General features: G+C 48.2%; 1 protein-coding gene across 1 annotated transcript in view; it reads right to left on the bottom strand.

Moving 5' to 3' along the window:
• The window catches only part of efhc2 (EF-hand domain (C-terminal) containing 2), a 23,264-nt gene extending 6,254 nt beyond the window's left edge, over nt 1-17,010 (bottom strand). The window contains exons 1-14 of the mRNA XM_053439225.1: nt 16,798-17,010; nt 15,609-15,797; nt 11,902-12,052; nt 11,581-11,804; nt 10,926-11,174; nt 10,126-10,233; nt 9,674-9,812; nt 8,053-8,227; nt 7,825-7,952; nt 7,230-7,426; nt 6,965-7,098; nt 6,665-6,859; nt 5,969-6,061; nt 5,644-5,743 (exon numbers count right to left, since the gene is read on the bottom strand). Coding sequence (XP_053295200.1) covers nt 5,644-5,743; nt 5,969-6,061; nt 6,665-6,859; nt 6,965-7,098; nt 7,230-7,426; nt 7,825-7,952; nt 8,053-8,227; nt 9,674-9,812; nt 10,126-10,233; nt 10,926-11,174; nt 11,581-11,804; nt 11,902-12,052; nt 15,609-15,797; nt 16,798-16,839 — 2,124 coding nt within the window. The 5' untranslated portion in view covers nt 16,840-17,010. The remainder of the gene's footprint in view (nt 1-5,643; nt 5,744-5,968; nt 6,062-6,664; nt 6,860-6,964; nt 7,099-7,229; nt 7,427-7,824; nt 7,953-8,052; nt 8,228-9,673; nt 9,813-10,125; nt 10,234-10,925; nt 11,175-11,580; nt 11,805-11,901; nt 12,053-15,608; nt 15,798-16,797) is intronic.
• Between the last annotated feature and the right edge of the window lie 204 nt (nt 17,011-17,214).

The raw sequence follows: 17,214 nt of genomic DNA, 5'->3' as shown, positions 1-17,214 counted from the left end.
ATCAGAAACATGGACACGTTAATATCAGTGTGATAAGAGCTACCGAAAATGAAAAATGTATTTAACCTGTACTTAAGTGGTTCATGTCACATTTGCTAACATGGAGGAGGCGGGGTCTTATGACCTGTACTGAGGCCAGCCACCAGGGGGCTAGTGAGGCACTTTGGCTTCACTTTTGGGAGCCGTCATGTCGTCCATCTTTATTTAGTCTCCAGCACGATGTCCCCTCATGAGTCTAGTGATCCCTCAACTCTTCATCTCGCCTCCCTCTAAGAAAATACATGTTTTAGATTTAATTAGTTATTTGAATTCACAAAAAATAGGTGAAAGGCCAGGATTGACAGCTGGAGACTGATTTGTGATCAGTCAGGGGCCGTTAACAGTGTAACACTGATACCACAGCTCTGAGTCACGTCACCGTGAAGATGTCATGATCCAGGATCTGCTGGCTTCAGTCGGGACAGTGGGAGGAAGTGGACACGTGTCTGTATCTACAGTCTATGGTCTGGGATCATTAACACATCAAACCCTTCAGCTGTGAATGTGGGAAGACAAAGAACCGGGCTTTTCAGAAACGCTCCCAAATGAGAGGGTTTTAAGAATCAGATGGAGCAAATAGGTTAAAAGCTGCGACTCGTGCCGTGGTGTCAGTTACCAGCAGCTTGTTCAGAGGGAACTGAGGGGGCCAGGACCTGCTGCTCTGGGACCAGTTGTGAGGAAACAACATGTGGACGCAGGTGCTCTGTGATGCGTCTCTTCCAGGTTCAGGAGTTGTTGTCATGAGAAAAAGAAAGGAATGCAGCCAGTAAACAGAAACGTTCCCCTCTCCTTCTCAGATATCTGTTTAGACTTCACAGATTAGCTGGGACTCCGTCAGACTTGCAATTAGGCGCTCGTGCACGCTCGTGCACGCTCGTGCACGCTCCGGGATCCTCTCAGCCCCAGAGACGGTTCCGACCTTCCTGTATATCGGTTTCACAGCTCAGCGGTCCCGAGCAGAACAGCAGTAAACAGAGCGAGGACAAGACAAGAGGCGGATTCTTTACGATGAGCTTCCATGTTCTGCTGCCGAGCCGAGAGGAAGGTCACATGGTGGCGTGCCGAGAGGAGCATCACCGGAGTGTGACTCATCCTCTGTTTGGTGCAGGGTTCGCTTCACGTGTTCGTCAACGTGGCGCTTTGGGTTTGACTCAATGAGAAGGTTTGATGCTGCTCGCCACTGGACTCTGCTGCAGCTTGTAAACTGAAGCTAATGTTCTCCAGTAAAACCAATAAAATCCATAAACCTGACCAGTAAGTAAATAAACATCAGAAAGTTTCACTTTTCACTGGAGCTGAAGCAGAAGAGTCTCAAACACACGGACGCCGCTGAAATGTTAAGTGAGGACGTTCACTTTGATGGATGAAAACAACAAGTGTCTGATCTCATCCTGAGGCCGGACGTGTTGTCCCTCGGAGCCAGAGACGTCCATCATCGTCCAAACTGGACTGATTAAATATGGGTGAGTCACACACTGGGTTCGATGCCAGAGGCCACAGACAGACAGAAGATAGAAGTGCAGAGAGAGCGTTTTAGTTTTGAGTTGTTGATGGAAAACAGAAGAACATCAGCCTCTTCCTTTAATTAACACCATGAATAAGGATCCGCTTCGTGTCTGAGGCTCTGAGGGACAAGAAGACACGTCTCAGACCTGAGGGACAAGAAGACACGTCTCAGAGCTGAGGGACAAGAAGACACGTCTCAGACCTGAGGGACAAGAAGACACGTCTCAGACCTGAGTGACAAGAAGACACGTCTCAGAGCTGAGGGACAAGAAGACACGTCTCAGAGCTGAGGGACAAGAAGACACGTCTCAGAGCTGAGGGACAAGAAGACACGTCTCAGACCTGAGGGACAAGAAGACACGTCTCAGACCTGAGGGACAAGAAGACACGTCTCAGACCTGAGGGACAAGAAGACACGTCTCAGACCCGAGGGACAAGAAGACACGTCTCAGACCTGAGGGACAAGAAGACACGTCTCAGACCTGAGGGACAAGAAGACACGTCTCAGAGCTGAGGGACAAGAAGACACGTCTCAGACCTGAGGGACAAGAAGACACGTCTCAGACCTGAGGGACAAGAAGACACGTCTCAGAGCTGAGGGACAAGAAGACACGTCTCAGACCTGAGGGACAAGAAGACACGTCTCAGACCTGAGGGACAAGAAGACACGTCTCAGACCTGAGGGACAAGAAGACACGTCTCAGACCTGAGGGACAAGAAGACACGTCTCAGACCTGAGGGACAAGAAGACACGTCTGAGACCTGAGGGACAAGAAGACACGTCTCAGACCTGAGGGACAAGAAGACACGTCTCAGAGCTGAGGGACAAGAAGACACGTCTCAGACCTGAGGGACAAGAAGACACGTCTCAGAGCTGAGGGACAAGAAGACACGTCTCAGACCTGAGGGACAAGAAGACACGTCTCAGACCTGAGGGACAAGAAGACACGTCTCAGAGCTGAGGGACAAGAAGACACGTCTCAGACCTGAGGGACAAGAAGACACGTCTCAGAGCTGAGGGACAAGAAGACACGTCTCAGAGCTGAGGGACAAGAAGACACGTCTCAGAGCTGAGGGACAAGAAGACACGTCTCAGAGCTGAGGGACAAGAAGACACGTCTCAGACCTGAGGGACAAGAAGACACGTCTCAGAGCTGAGGGACAAGAAGACACGTCTCAGAGCTGAGGGACAAGAAGACACGTCTCAGAGCTGAGGGACAAGAAGACACGTCTCAGAGCTGAGGGACAAGAAGACACGTCTCAGAGCTGAGTGACAAGAAGACACGTCTCAGACCTGAGGGACAAGAAGACACGTCTCAGACCTGAGGGACAAGAAGACACGTCTCAGAGCTGAGTGACAAGAAGACACGTCTCAGAGCTGAGTGACAAGAAGACACGTCTCAGAGCTGAGTGATGACTCAGGCTGCCGGTGCTGTGCCACAGAGCATGACCGGGCAGAAACTGAGGGATTGAAGAGAGAGACTGAGGGAGGGGGGCAAGGTGGTCGGGGGTGCAAGGGGTCCCTCCTCTTCCTCACGTGGTGCAGTATGTGCTCAGCACCCCCCCCCCCCCCCGACCACAGCGACGTCACCTTCCTGGTGTCTCTGTGGCCGGTCACTGGGAAGTGAATATTTTAGTAAGTGTGAAAGTGGACAGACGGGACCTGGTAATGCCTGAGGTGACGTGTGGTCCTGTTTCTGTGCTCGGTGGGAAGGGGCCGAGGCAGGAGGGCGCACGTATGATCTGTGTGTGTGTGTCTGTGTGTGTGTCTGTGTGTGTCTGTGTGTGTCTGTGTGTGTGTCTGCTGGTTACAGAGGGGGATCTGGTGGTTGATTACCTAATGTTTGACTTATCCTCTTACTAGAATTTGCAACACAGGCTCTGATTTCAGTGGCGCCTCAACCTGAACAACCTGTGCCTTTTTATAGTCTTAACGCTGACCCACACACACACACACAGACACACACACACAGACACACAGACACACACAGACACACACACACAGACACACACACACACACACACACACACACATATATGTATATATAAAGGACGTCGTTCCTGGTAGTTTAAACCTCGGAGGAGTTCACTCCTGATATTCCCGTCTCTGTATGTTTAATACATAAGAGAATAAATAACTATATGAACAATAAGCCGGTGGTGCTGCTCTGAGCCTCACAGGAGCTCAGACAGGTGCTGACGAGTAATAATAAACCAAAAGGACATAAAATAAGTCTATTCAGTGATATGAGGTCTTTGTGGCCTGGACCCGTTTCCCAGCCCATCTATGGTTCCCTCAGCTGTGAGCGACTTGTTGTTCTCTGTCACCATGAAGCGCACAACATGACCACACAGACCCGTCTGGGAGGATGCAGCGTAATGTCCTGTAGCCATCATGTGTGTGAGTATTGTTGTGTTGTGAGGCTGTGTGTGTCTCTTCACTGTGAAGCACGTTATGCTTCTGGATTGTGTTCGTTCACACTTGAAGAATCTTTTTACTGCCAAATTCTTCACACACAGGAAAAGAACCTTTCAAATCTTGCACATATCGTCTCACTCACCCCCCCCCCCCCTAGCTTCACACATAATGTAACACACATGCTGGTTGGTGCAGAGTTCTTTAATTCAGGAACACGAGTGTTGAGCTGATCGTGGATCTATGATGAGCTGACGGCTGCTGGGTCACGATGCTGCAGACGTCAAACTGGAGGAGAGAGAAACAGGTTAGCTTCCTTTCTGATTTAACTTCTAGACTTTAAATAAAGATGGCCGACATGACAGTTCCCCAAAGGTGAAGCCAAAACACCTCCATCGCCCCCTGGTGGCTGGCTGCAGCACAGGTGATAAACCCCTGACCCAAAAGATTAGAACATGTTGAATCAAAGATGTTTCTGTCGTTTCAGGTCGTTCTTATCTCACTGATGAGTCTTCAAGTGTCTCTGATCAGTTTGGTTTGAATCAGTTAACATCTTGATTGACAGCTGACTCTGACTTGTGATTGGTCGAGCATGTCACTCGATGGGATTTTGAAAACGCAGCTGTCAATCAATCAAATCGGGTCAGAATAACATAAGATGTCAGAGTTCATATCTAACAGATGTTTATTTCATTACAGGGAGAGGAAGTGGAGATGTGTTCTCCATATTCATCTACAGTTTATGGTTTATGTTTTTATCATTTTAAACTTGTTGTTCCTCTAAACTGAGAAGGAACAACAACACACACTAACAATATAATAAATATAATATAATATAGTAATTTAGCTGTTTCTTTCAAGCGGGAGGCAGTTCCAAGAAAGAAAGAGAGAAAGAGAGAAAGAGAGAAAGAGAGAAAGATAGAAAGAAGGAAAGAAAGAGAGAGAGATGGTGTGTGTTACCTGTGAGATGTTGGAGAAGAGAAGAGAACCTGATCCGGGACTGAGCCTCTAGTTTGGTTCTAGAACCCGACGAGGCGAAGAGCAGCTGGAATCCATGTCCGAGGGAAACAGAATTGAGTAAGAACTGCATTCATTGGCACGCACACACAGACACACACACATAGACACACACACACACACACAGACACACACACATAGACACACACACACACACACAGACACACACACATAGACACACACACACACACGCAGACGGGCGGTCTCTGTTGTCTTGCCATGTTGTATATCTCCCGCTCTCACCTGGTTCTGTTTAGATCAGACATGTTAATTCAGCTTCACACAGGAGAGACACAAACACAGAGAGAGAAGATGGAGGCAGCTTCTCTGTCTGTGTTTCTCCTCCTCTGAGACGACACAGGGTTCATCTGCTGAGGCTCTGAGGAGCAGTGATGGAAACTCTTTCAGGGGCTTGTGTTAGAAAGCCCCGGTCCACACACTCCTTCAGAGGTAGAAGAGGCAGAGTGTCCTCTGCAGGACAAACCTTTGTGAGTGTTTCCTGTCTCGTCTCACTTCAATCTGCTGTTGACTCAATGACACAGACTCGTCACGGGTAGAGGAACAGGGCGGATTGATTTTCAATTACAACTGTTTTAAAGTCTGGACACACACACACACACACACACACACACACACACACACACAGTTGTTTATGGATCTCTTACCTTCAAGGTGTCGTCAGGCATCACGGGGGGGGCCGGCTGCTCCACCCAGTTGATCCCGGACATGAAGGCCAGGTAGTCGATCTCATCTCCGGCTGCAAACCTGCAGCAAACAAGCGTCCACATCAGAAACAGGTTCACACGAGTCCGGACAAATGCTTTCACAGAGATTTCTTTTTTTCAACCGAGCCAAGAATCATTTCCGGACAAAGAACTGGGCCATAGTTCACAATCAAGAAGAAAACAAATCCTTCAAACCGGTTCTGAAAACGCAGAGGAGCCTTGAGCGGCTCCACCCTGAAGAGCCGGGTGGTTAGTGAGCTCTTACATGCTGAGCAGGCCAGCGAGCAGGTTCTCAGGCAGAGGAAGTCTGGATCCCTTACAGACGCTCCTCGTCTCTGTGCTGGAGAGTCGGCCGGTTCTGGAGACACAGAGGAAGAAGAGACACGAGTGTCCAACGTGAGATGAAGAGCTGAGGGACAGGAAGTGGATCTGTGTCAGACTGCGGGTCTCTCTGTAGTGAGGTATTTTAATAAGTGCTCCCAAGAGGCTGGAATCTACTGTCACCTGAGAATAATCCACACTTCAGGATATTGATATCACTTCACAAACACTGAGCAGGTTCTGGTGAGTCAGAGCTGACAAGTTAAACATGAGATGAAGGGAAATGGAATGAGATGAAAAGGCTCTGCTCTAATATCCAGAAGAATCCTCTCAGACCTCACAGGGTTTCCACAGATCCAGGGTCTGATGACATCGTCCTCACAGGATGTTGATGAGCATCTGATGCTAACTGAGGGTTTCACCAGTCAACACAGAAGCATCAGGTCTGAACCCTGAACAGAGGCTGAGGTGGACCTGCAGGTCTGAGGGTTCATCTGGTTCTAATGCTTCACTCTCTGACTGCTGGAACTAATCGAGGCTCCGAGGGGCCACAGGCGGCTCCACTCATGTCTTGTTGTGATGCCGTCGCTGCCGTGTGTGTTTTTGTGTGTTTATATATGAGTGTGTGTGTGTCGCTTACTTTTGTCGGTCACGGTACTCGAGGGAACTGGTCATTTCGGAGAAAGCATCAAAGTTCTTCTTCATGAGGAGGTCCTGGACCACGGCCAGCATCAGAGGCCCGTCCTCCTCGGGCTGCTCGTGAACACAGAACCTTCGGCCCAGCACCAGCATCTCATGTTCTGACAGATCACAGCCCAGCTTCACCAGCAGGCCGCTGCAGGGGACAGACATGTTAGGACCAATTTAATACATATACTGATATTAAAGTCCTACATGTAAGGCCAGCAGCAGTAGATAGGTCTTTGTGATGTTTGAGAACCTGAGCGACTCGTAGGAGATGAAGCCGGTGTCTCCGGGGTCCCTGAGAGTCAGAGACGTCCTCATCTCACTCAGCTTCTCCTCTGGAAGGGATCCTAGTTTCCTGAGGACGTTTCCCACGTTGGCTTGAGGGAACTTCAGACACGGCACACACACACAAACACACACTGAGTTAATCACATGAGGAGAAAACTGCAATAACAGCCAACATGTGATGGTTAGAACTGGTAAACTGTCCGGTTAGCAAACGTCAGTTAACTACCGACCTCCAGGGGGCGCTGCTCCATGTAACTGAAGGTGTATTCATCAGCATCCAGGAGACGGAAGGTCACGTTGTTGATGCAGACGCTCGCTCCCACGTACAAGTCCTGAGCCTCGAAGAACTGAGGAGGCTCGCTGGTGAACAGCTGCTGGCCGGGCTTCTTCACACGGACCCGCTCCAGGAACCTGCCGCCGGGGATGCCTGGTGCACGGGGGGGGGGGGGGGGGGGGGGGGTCAGAGGGTCAGAGCTCGACTCTTTCCTCACAAAACATTCTCCCTGGTCCACATTTAAAATCTGTATAAACTGATAATATCTGTTGGTAATCTGTTTGACTCTTCTTCATTTCAAATTGTCGGACCTCTCATTTTGGTGCCTCACTGAAAAGTCTCTGAAAGTCTGAACTACTATTTATCCCACACTATGAAAGATATTAAAAACTAGAATGTCATCTGGAGAGCCACGTACCTGCACCAACAGCCTCCGGATGAAAACAGAATTAAATTCACTAGATCCAGATTTTTACTCCAAGTTTCCACTCACTCATAAACATCCGTCCTCTAATTATGTCCTGGTTTTCTTCTTTATGGGATGTTTGTACCTGAGTTCCTCTGGATGGGCTCGTACACGTTGATGGTGTCATCGATGAGGAAGTAGGAGACGATGAACAGCCGCTCGCTGACGATGGGATCCGTGGTCACGATCTTGGCGTGGAAGGTCATCACCTTCCTGTGCAGGCCCCATTCAGAGGGATGTATGAAGACAGGGATCGAGGTCAAACCCAAACAGGCAAACATAGTTCAGTGTGTAATTTCACTCTGAATAGAACTCATCCAACCTGTCCTTCTCCATGAATTTCTGGAAGTCTTTCTGCGGCGGCTTGGGCAGCAGGCCCCGGCAGAAGCTGAGCGAGTCCTCCTCGGAGCCGAAGCCGTTGTAGGGGGGCATCAGCCTCGGGGGGGTGATGGCAGGGGGAGCTCTGGGCTGGATCGGGGGGACGTCCTCTGACAGGAGGAGAGGACAAAGAAAAGAAAAAACATTTAAAAGAATAAAGGAACTCAGAGGGAGAGCTGAAACGACCGGGGGGGCGGCAGGTAATCCATCCACGAGGGCACAGCCGCCCGGCTCGTGACCCTGAGCCGACCTCTGGCTGCTCGGAGTCAGACAGGCCCCTCCATCACCAGCGTGACCAAAGACCCTAAAGCTGCCCAGGGCCTGCTGAGGGGGGGGGGGGGCACTGTGGACGCATTAACAACCACCTCTACTGGAGGTCTGATTTGTGTTGTATACATAAATAAATAAATATAGTATATATATTTATTTTCTAGGAACAGTACGACAACAGTTCTTTTTTTTTCGATCATATCAACTTTAAATGACGTCATCTCAACAACCTGGAGATTCAGACATTTGATTACACACCATCAACACACGAAGTTTGTGGCATCTGTGTGTGTTTGTGTGTGTGTGTGTGTGGGGGGGGGTTCATAGATTCCTCTGATGTCTGTGATGTTGCAAAGATGAGAGATTTATTTTTCGATCTTAAGAAAACTAGAGTTTCTGTGTTTCACCTGAACAGATCACAGATCAGTCTGTGCGCAGTGACACTGACACGCTGCACGTGATGGCTGGACTGTAATGCGTGGTTAGTGCCCCCCCCCCGCGGCCTAATCAGGTCCCGAGTTCTGTTCGCAGCCCGAGTTGTGTTTTAGTAACAGTACAACAACAGAGCAACACTACCATCTGGTGGACAAATGCGGAAACTGTAGAAACAGTCTGTCTCTAACAATTACTATAATAACAATGATTTATAACAATAATATCTAAATTCTTACAACATTTTTTATTTAGATTGAAATAATATTGGCTCTTGTTATTACTATTATTATTCTAACCCAAATGAATTGGCTTCTTGAGGCCTTAAACCTGCTCAAGTAAATGGTGAGTAAATATATATTGTTTCTTTTTATTGCTGTTCTTATGTGTGTTGTATTTATTGTGTTTGTATGTTTTTATGTTCTATGTTCATTGTATGCACCAATAACCAGAGCAAATTCCTCGTAGGTGTAAACCTACTTGGCAATAAATACATTCTGATTCTGATTCTGATTCTGATTCAACTTCTTATCAAAGTTTGCAGAATAATTAGAAAGTGGTGAAATTTACGTATTCTGGAGTATTTGGAAATGGGCGTGGCTAAATGGCTCAACAGCGCCCCCTCTGGAACGCAGCTCCTCGGTTTCCCTTTGACCGATCTTCACAAAAATCATATCCCAGTTGAATCGTGACCAGACAAACAAAAAAGTCTCAAGGGGCATTATGAAAAACGCAACAGGAAGCCCCCCATTTTGGCATTTATCATTTAGTTTACACAACAGCATAGTGCACCTGGAAAGTGAATGTGTTCAGGAAACAGTACATATATTTTTAAGTAATATTGTCATAGTCACCGATGCCGTATTTTGAGCGGTAGTAGCATTTGGTGAAGTCGTCGCAGTCAATGAGGAGGAAACTCCTACCAAACACATTCACCTCCCCCCCTACAGTCAGATCAATGTCCTTATAGAACTCCTCACGGTAGGCCCCGGCCTGACGGAGAGAGAGGAGGAGGAGGAGGAGGAGGAGGAGGAAGAGGAAGAGGAAGAGGAGGAGGAAGAGGAGGAGGAAGAAGAGGAGGAGGAAGAGGAAGAGGAAGAGGAGGAGGAGGAAGAGGAGGAGGAAGAGGAGGAAGAGGAGGAGGTTAAGGGGGTTACGTTCGGGGGCCTCAGGAACCACACACAGAAAACCACTAAAGGTAAATTGTGATGTGTGAATATCATTATTCAATTTGAGTGATTCATTGATTTAAACATCGTTCATAGTCCTGATTGGTGTCCCTGCTGTCTTTCACTTTGAGACGTACTCTGGTGCTGTCCAGCATGAAGCGCTGTCCTCGAATCTTTGAGTCGATGACATTGAGCATCGTGCGGTCGGTGACGTGTCCAGGCAGCTTCATGTGGGCCGGGCCGTGCTGCACAGAGAGAGAGAACCACACAGGCAGGTGAAGGAAGAGGAAAGATTATATTTCATGTCTGTATGAAAACACAGATGCAGAGAGACAGACGGAAATAAGGAGATTTAGAGAGAAGGGGGGGGGGCTGAAGAAGGGATGTGCCATTAACGCCGCGGGGATTTCCCATTGGATGCTGGATTCTGGTTCAACTTGACATTTAATAAAAGGCATCAGAAATAACTAAATTGCTGGACTGAAAACACACACACACACACACACACACACACACACACACACACACACACACACACACACACACACACACACACACACACACACGGTTGAGGCTGTCTTTCAACATGAATCAGGCTTCAGTCAGGAACTGGAGGAGAAGGCCAAACGGCTGGAGGGAGACTGGGAGCTGTCAGAGTGATGAAGGCTCGGTGAGACAGAGATGAAACGAAACCAGCCGCCCAGAAAGAGAGGTAATGCCAGGTTTGGAATAATCATCATCTACACATTCAAATAATGCAAAAACATATTAGTCAAGCTGTGAAGCATATTCTGGTACTTTCCTTCAAGGTCCCATCCCCTCTGAGAAGTTACACAAAGTTGTGAATCTCTCTGGAGTGTATTTTGATGTGTGTTTGTTATTCCTTCCCCTCCTGAAGTCAGATATCAAACTGTTCAACCTGCTCCAGGGGCCTCACCTTCAGCAGCTTGCAGCGGTGCAGGAACTTGGGCGTGTTGTCTCTGCCGGAGTTGGGGACCGGCACCCCCAGGATCTCGATGGTGTCGTCAGACAGGAAGTAGTGCAGCGTGAAGTCCTGTGTGTCTCCGAACAGGCTGGCGCTGTCGTCCCAGAAGCAGCGGAAACGCAGGACCTGACCGTCGTGGTCCAGGAACTGCTTCAGCGTGTCGTGCCTCTCTAGAGGCCGGAGAGGATTCATCGTCTCAACCTGGGAAAGAGAAGAAATCCATATTAATATCAATACTACCACACATAGGTTTAATGTTTACTTTTTGGGAAATATGTCTTCGAGGGGATGTTTCAGTGCTTTTTATTTCAGTGTCATTTGAGGGAAGCAGTGTTAAATTAGTTAATGATTACTTGTCTCCAAGTTAAGGGACAGCAGCTCCTTTGTATGTTGTATATAAAACATAACTATTATATAAATATAAATTATCAATGTTTTATCGACTAAATTGTTTAACTCTTACTTGAAAAAGATAATAAAATTCCAGTGAAAGTCTGAGTTTTACCACTGACCAAAAAAGTGAAACAGCTCATTTCACATATAAAGTGATTATCAGGTGTATGGTGTTTGATTGACAGCTTGATCGACTGTTTGATTGACAGCCTACCTGCTCCCGCAGCTTGCTGTAGGGGTCGTCGGGCACAGTCGTGGGTTCATTCAGAATCACCCCGAGCTTGGTGAGAAAGTTCCTGGTGAAGAGATCACAGCTGGTCACGGTGAAGGTGCGTGAGAAGAGCACCATCTGCTGGTTGATGTTGAAGTGGAACGCTCTGTAGAACTGGTCGTGGTCCGGGGGGGGCAGCGGCACACGTTGACGATGAATGAAAGTTCCTGTCACAAGGAGCAGCACAGAGTTAAAGAACATGGAGAGCTCATCGTTGGGTGATGGACCTTCAGCCAGTGGACCTCACAGAGGAGCATGTCTCACCCTGAGGGAAGGAGGTGTACTTCAGGTTGGACTCCACCACCTGCATGGTGTCGTCCTCCAGGTAGAAGAAGATCTTACACTCCCTGACTTTGTTCATCACCCCCTCGTCCCCCTGCACAGCCTCCTCGAAGTACGCTGCAAAGGACAGGACCTGGGGACACAGAGCAGCATAATGCAAAGGACAGGACCTGGGGACACAGAGCAGCATAATGCAAAGGACAGGACCTGGGGACACAGAGCAGCATAATGCAAAGGACAGGACCTGGGGACACAGAGCAGCATAATGCAAAGGACAGGACCTGGGGACACAGAGCAACATAATACAAAGGACAGGACCTGGGGACACAGAGCAGCATAATACAAAGGACAGGACCTGGGGACAGAGAGCAGCATAATGCAAAGGACAGGATCTGGGGACACAGAGCAGCATAATGCAGAGGACAGCACCTGGGGACACAGAGCAGCATAATGCAAAGGACAGGACCTGGGGACACAGAGCAGCATAATGCAAAAGAAAGGACATGGGGACACAGAGCAGCATAATGCAAAGGACAGGACCTGGGGACACAGAGCAGCATAATGCAAAGGACAGGACCTGGGGACACAGAGCAGTATAATGCAAAGGACAGGACCTGGGGACACAGAGCAGCATAATGCAAAGGACAGGACCTGGGGACACAGAGCAGCATAATGCAAAGGACAGGACCTGGGGACACAGAGCAGCATAATACAAAGGACAGGACCTGGGGACACAGAGCAGCATAATGCAAAGGACAGGATCTGGGGACACAGAGCAGCATAATGCAGAGGACAGCACCTGGGGACACAGAGCAGCATAATGCAAAGGACAGGACCTGGGGACACAGAGCAGCATAATGCAAAAGAAAGGACATGGGGACACAGAGCAGCATAATGCAAAGGACAGGACCTGGGGACACAGAGCAGCATAATGCAGAGGACAGGACCTGGGGACACAGAGCAGCATAATGCAAAGGACAGGACCTGGGGACACAGAGCAGAATAATGCAAAGGACAGGACCTGGGGACACAGAGCAGCATAATGCAGAGGACAAGACCTTGGGACACAGAGCAGCATAATGCAAAGGACAGGACCTGGGGACACAGAGCAGCATAATGCAAAGGACAGGACCTGGGGACACAGAGCAGCATAATGCAGAGGACAGCACCTGGGGACACAGAGCAGCATAATGCAAAGGACAGGACCTGGGGACACAGAGCAGCATAATGCAAAGGACAGGACCTGGGGACACAGAGCAGCATAATGCAAAGGACAGGATCTGGGGACACAGAGCAGCATAATGCAGAGGACAAGACCTTGGGACACAGAGCAGCATAATGCAAAGGACAGGACCTGGGGACACAGAGCAGCATAATGCAAAGGACAGGACCTGGGGACACAGAGCAGAATAATGCAAAGGACAGGACCTGGGGACACAGAGCAGCATAATGCAGAGGACAGGACCTTGGGACACAGAGCAGCATAATGCAAAGGACAGGACCTGGGGACACAGAGCAGCATAATGCAAAGGACAGGACCTGGGGACACAGAGCAGCATAATGCAAAGGACAGGACCTGGGGACACAGAGCAGCATAATGCAAAGGACAGGACCTGGGGACAGAGAGCAGCGTAATGCAAAGGACAGGACCTGGGGACACAGAGCAGAATAATGCAAAGGACAGGACCTGGGGACACAGAGCAGCATAATGCAAAAGACAGGACCTGGGGACACAGAGCAGCATAATGCAAAGGACAGGACCTGGGGACACAGAGCAGCATAATACAAAGGACAGGACCTGGGGACACAGAGCAGCATAATGCAAAGGACAGGATCTGGGGACACAGAGCAGCATAATGCAGAGGACAGCACCTGGGGACACAGAGCAGCATAATGCAAAGGACAGGACCTGGGGACACAGAGCAGCATAATGCAAAAGAAAGGACATGGGGACACAGAGCAGCATAATGCAAAGGACAGGACCTGGGGACACAGAGCAGCATAATGCAGAGGACAGGACCTGGGGACACAGAGCAGCATAATGCAAAGGACAGGACCTGGGGACACAGAGCAGAATAATGCAAAGGACAGGACCTGGGGACACAGAGCAGCATAATGCAGAGGACAAGACCTTGGGACACAGAGCAGCATAATGCAAAGGACAGGACCTGGGGACACAGAGCAGCATAATGCAAAGGACAGGACCTGGGGACACAGAGCAGCATAATGCAGAGGACAGCACCTGGGGACACAGAGCAGCATAATGCAAAGGACAGGACCTGGGGACACAGAGCAGCATAATGCAAAAGAAAGGACATGGGGACACAGAGCAGCATAATGCAAAGGACAGGACCTGGGGACACAGAGCAGCATAATGCAGAGGACAGGACCTGGGGACACAGAGCAGCATAATGCAGAGGACAGCACCTTGGGACACAGAGCAGCATAATGCAAAAGACAGGACCTGGGGACACAGAGCAGCATAATGCAAAGGACAGGACCTGGGGACACAGAGCAGCATAATGCAAAGGACAGGACCTGGGGACACAGAGCAGCATAATACAAAGGACAGGACCTGGGGACACAGAGCAGCATAATGCAAAGGACAGGATCTGGGGACACAGAGCAGCATAATGCAGAGGACAAGACCTTGGGACACAGAGCAGCATAATGCAAAGGACAGGACCTGGGGACACAGAGCAGCATAATGCAAAGGACAGGACCTGGGGACACAGAGCAGAATAATGCAAAGGACAGGACCTGGGGACACAGAGCAGCATAATGCAGAGGACAGGACCTTGGGACACAGAGCAGCATAATGCAAAGGACAGGACCTGGGGACACAGAGCAGCATAATGCAAAGGACAGGACCTGGGGACACAGAGCAGCATAATGCAAAGGACAGGACCTGGGGACACAGAGCAGAATAATGCAAAGGACAGGACCTGGGGACACAGAGCAGCATAATGCAAAAGACAGGACCTGGGGACACAGAGCAGCATAATGCAGAGGACAGGACCTGGGGACACAGAGCAGCATAATGCAAAAGACAGGACCTGGGGACACAGAGCAGAATAATGCAAAGGACAGGACCTGGGGACACAGAGCAGCATAATGCAGAGGACAGCACCTGGGGACACAGAGCAGCATAATGCAAAAGACAGGACCTGGGGACACAGAGCAGCATAATGCAAAGGACAGGACCTGGGGACACAGAGCAGCATAATGCAAAAGACAGGACCTGGGGACACAGAGCAGCATAATGCAGAGGACAGGACCTGGGGACACAGAGCAGCATAATGCAAAAGACAGGACCTGGGGACACAGAGCAGAATAATGCAAAGGACAGGACCTGGGGACACAGAGCAGCATAATGCAGAGGACAGGACCTGGGGACACAGAGCAGAATAATGCAAAGGACAGGACCTGGGGACACAGAGCAGCATAATGCAAAAGACAGGACCTGGGGACACAGAGCAGCATAATGCAAAGGACAGGATCTGGGGACACGATGGATTTTCACATTTTAGCTGAACATCGCTTTGTAAAGATCTTTGATAACAGCAACACGCAGATGTTAAAGCGAGGGGGGGGGGGTAGTCAGTGAATAATGGCTTTGAAGTGTCGTCCTGTCCATTAGTGCAGATTAACTCCACTGGATTAAACTGGTCCACCTCAGGACACCTCACCTGTTTGTCGTAGGCCACCCATGATGCCAGACCAGTGGTTTTTCTACTGGGGAGCGCCGACCAGTTGGGTTTAAACTTCTGTCCCATCAACAGCTCTCCTCCGATGCCGGGCTTCTCGCAGCCCACCATCATCGGGAGTCCATTAGAATAGTCAAAGTGCTGGGACTTGTGGAATCGCTCCTTCCCCAGCTGAAGAGCAGGAGGAAGAACCCATCTCAACAACTAGAGGCTCACGTGTACAATCATAGTATTTAAAATAATGCGTCAAAGCCAGAAGAATTAGGTCAAACTCTTAATCATTCATCTCTCTCTACTTTTAATAAACATCTTGACAGCTTCCCAAGAAACATTTAGGAGAAATAATAAAAACTATTAATATCGACGTTGTAGTTTTTAATGTTGAGTTTTCCTCAATGTTGATATCTGGCCTTTCTGTCACTGTGCTTCCTGCTGATTGCTACTTCTCTTGGTTTTGCTGTCAACGCACTTTGGAAACTCTTAATTTAAACAGAACTTATTATAAATAAAGTGAAGTCTTTTACATCTGGTGTCATTTCTTATCCTGGGACTTTAGGAGGGATGTGTGTTTAGTTTCTTAACACTCGGTAATTACAAAGGACAAATAGAGAACAAAGTATTTCATCTTCTGGCTAAACTCTTGGTTAAAGTTCATAAGAGAACAGATCCCCTTAAGTTATAAATGTATTTTTTTTATATGTAAATAAGTCAAATATGCTGCCACTTGTCAAAAACAACTAATAACATGGAATCACGTGAAATTAGCCTGTACAGAATCAGAAAGGATTTATTGCCAAGTAGGTTTACACCTACCTGGAATTTTCTTTGGTAAAAAAGGTGAATACATTGTACATAAAACATAAAAACACAATAAGTACTACAAAAACACAATAAGTGATTCACATAAGAAAGAAATAACTAAAACAAACAAAATATATACAAGATATAAATGCAAAAAAAGTATGTACATTCACTTTTATGAACTAACTGAAGGTTATGGATTATTTCTCATTAAAAGACAAAGAACAAGTGATTTAATAGAAGAATGTTTCTGTCACTAGAGAGCTAAGCTAACTACAGCCGCTGGAATCTGGGATGTTAGCTTAGCTTGATCTGAACCGAGGCTCAAAGTGAAGTTACAGAGAAATGAAGGAAACATTAGATAAGTTACCTGTTTATTGTTGGAGGTTCCAGGTAGAAACGGTAAAGACATGTCGGTGCAGTGGAAAACCAGTCGGTTGTTTTCTGTATTAAACTTTCTTCCTTCTTGTTTGGTGGCTTTAACTTTATTAAAGCTGCTGCTCTAAGGGTTCAAAGGCTCTACAGGTTTAAAAGTTCAAAGGTTTTATTGTCAGGCAGAAATAAGTTATCAAAGAAAACTAGAAACAGTCTGTCTGTCTGTATATATATATATACATATACATATATATATACACACACACTGGAAGAAACCTCTAGAACCAGACTGTGAGGGCGACAACTGCCTAGACAGGTTGGGTGAGCAGAGATAACAGGAGAGGCGGGACTAAAGCAACATGTTTTAACAAATTGGATTCAAGATTAAAAAAACTTCTAAAACTGAAGTAAC

The sequence above is a fragment of the Pleuronectes platessa genome, chromosome 14 (assembly GCF_947347685.1).
Source record: "Pleuronectes platessa chromosome 14, fPlePla1.1, whole genome shotgun sequence".
Lineage (NCBI taxonomy): Eukaryota > Metazoa > Chordata > Actinopteri > Pleuronectiformes > Pleuronectidae > Pleuronectes > Pleuronectes platessa.
Note: the sequence above shows the minus strand (reverse complement) of the source record. Positions and strands in the feature narration are given on the sequence as shown.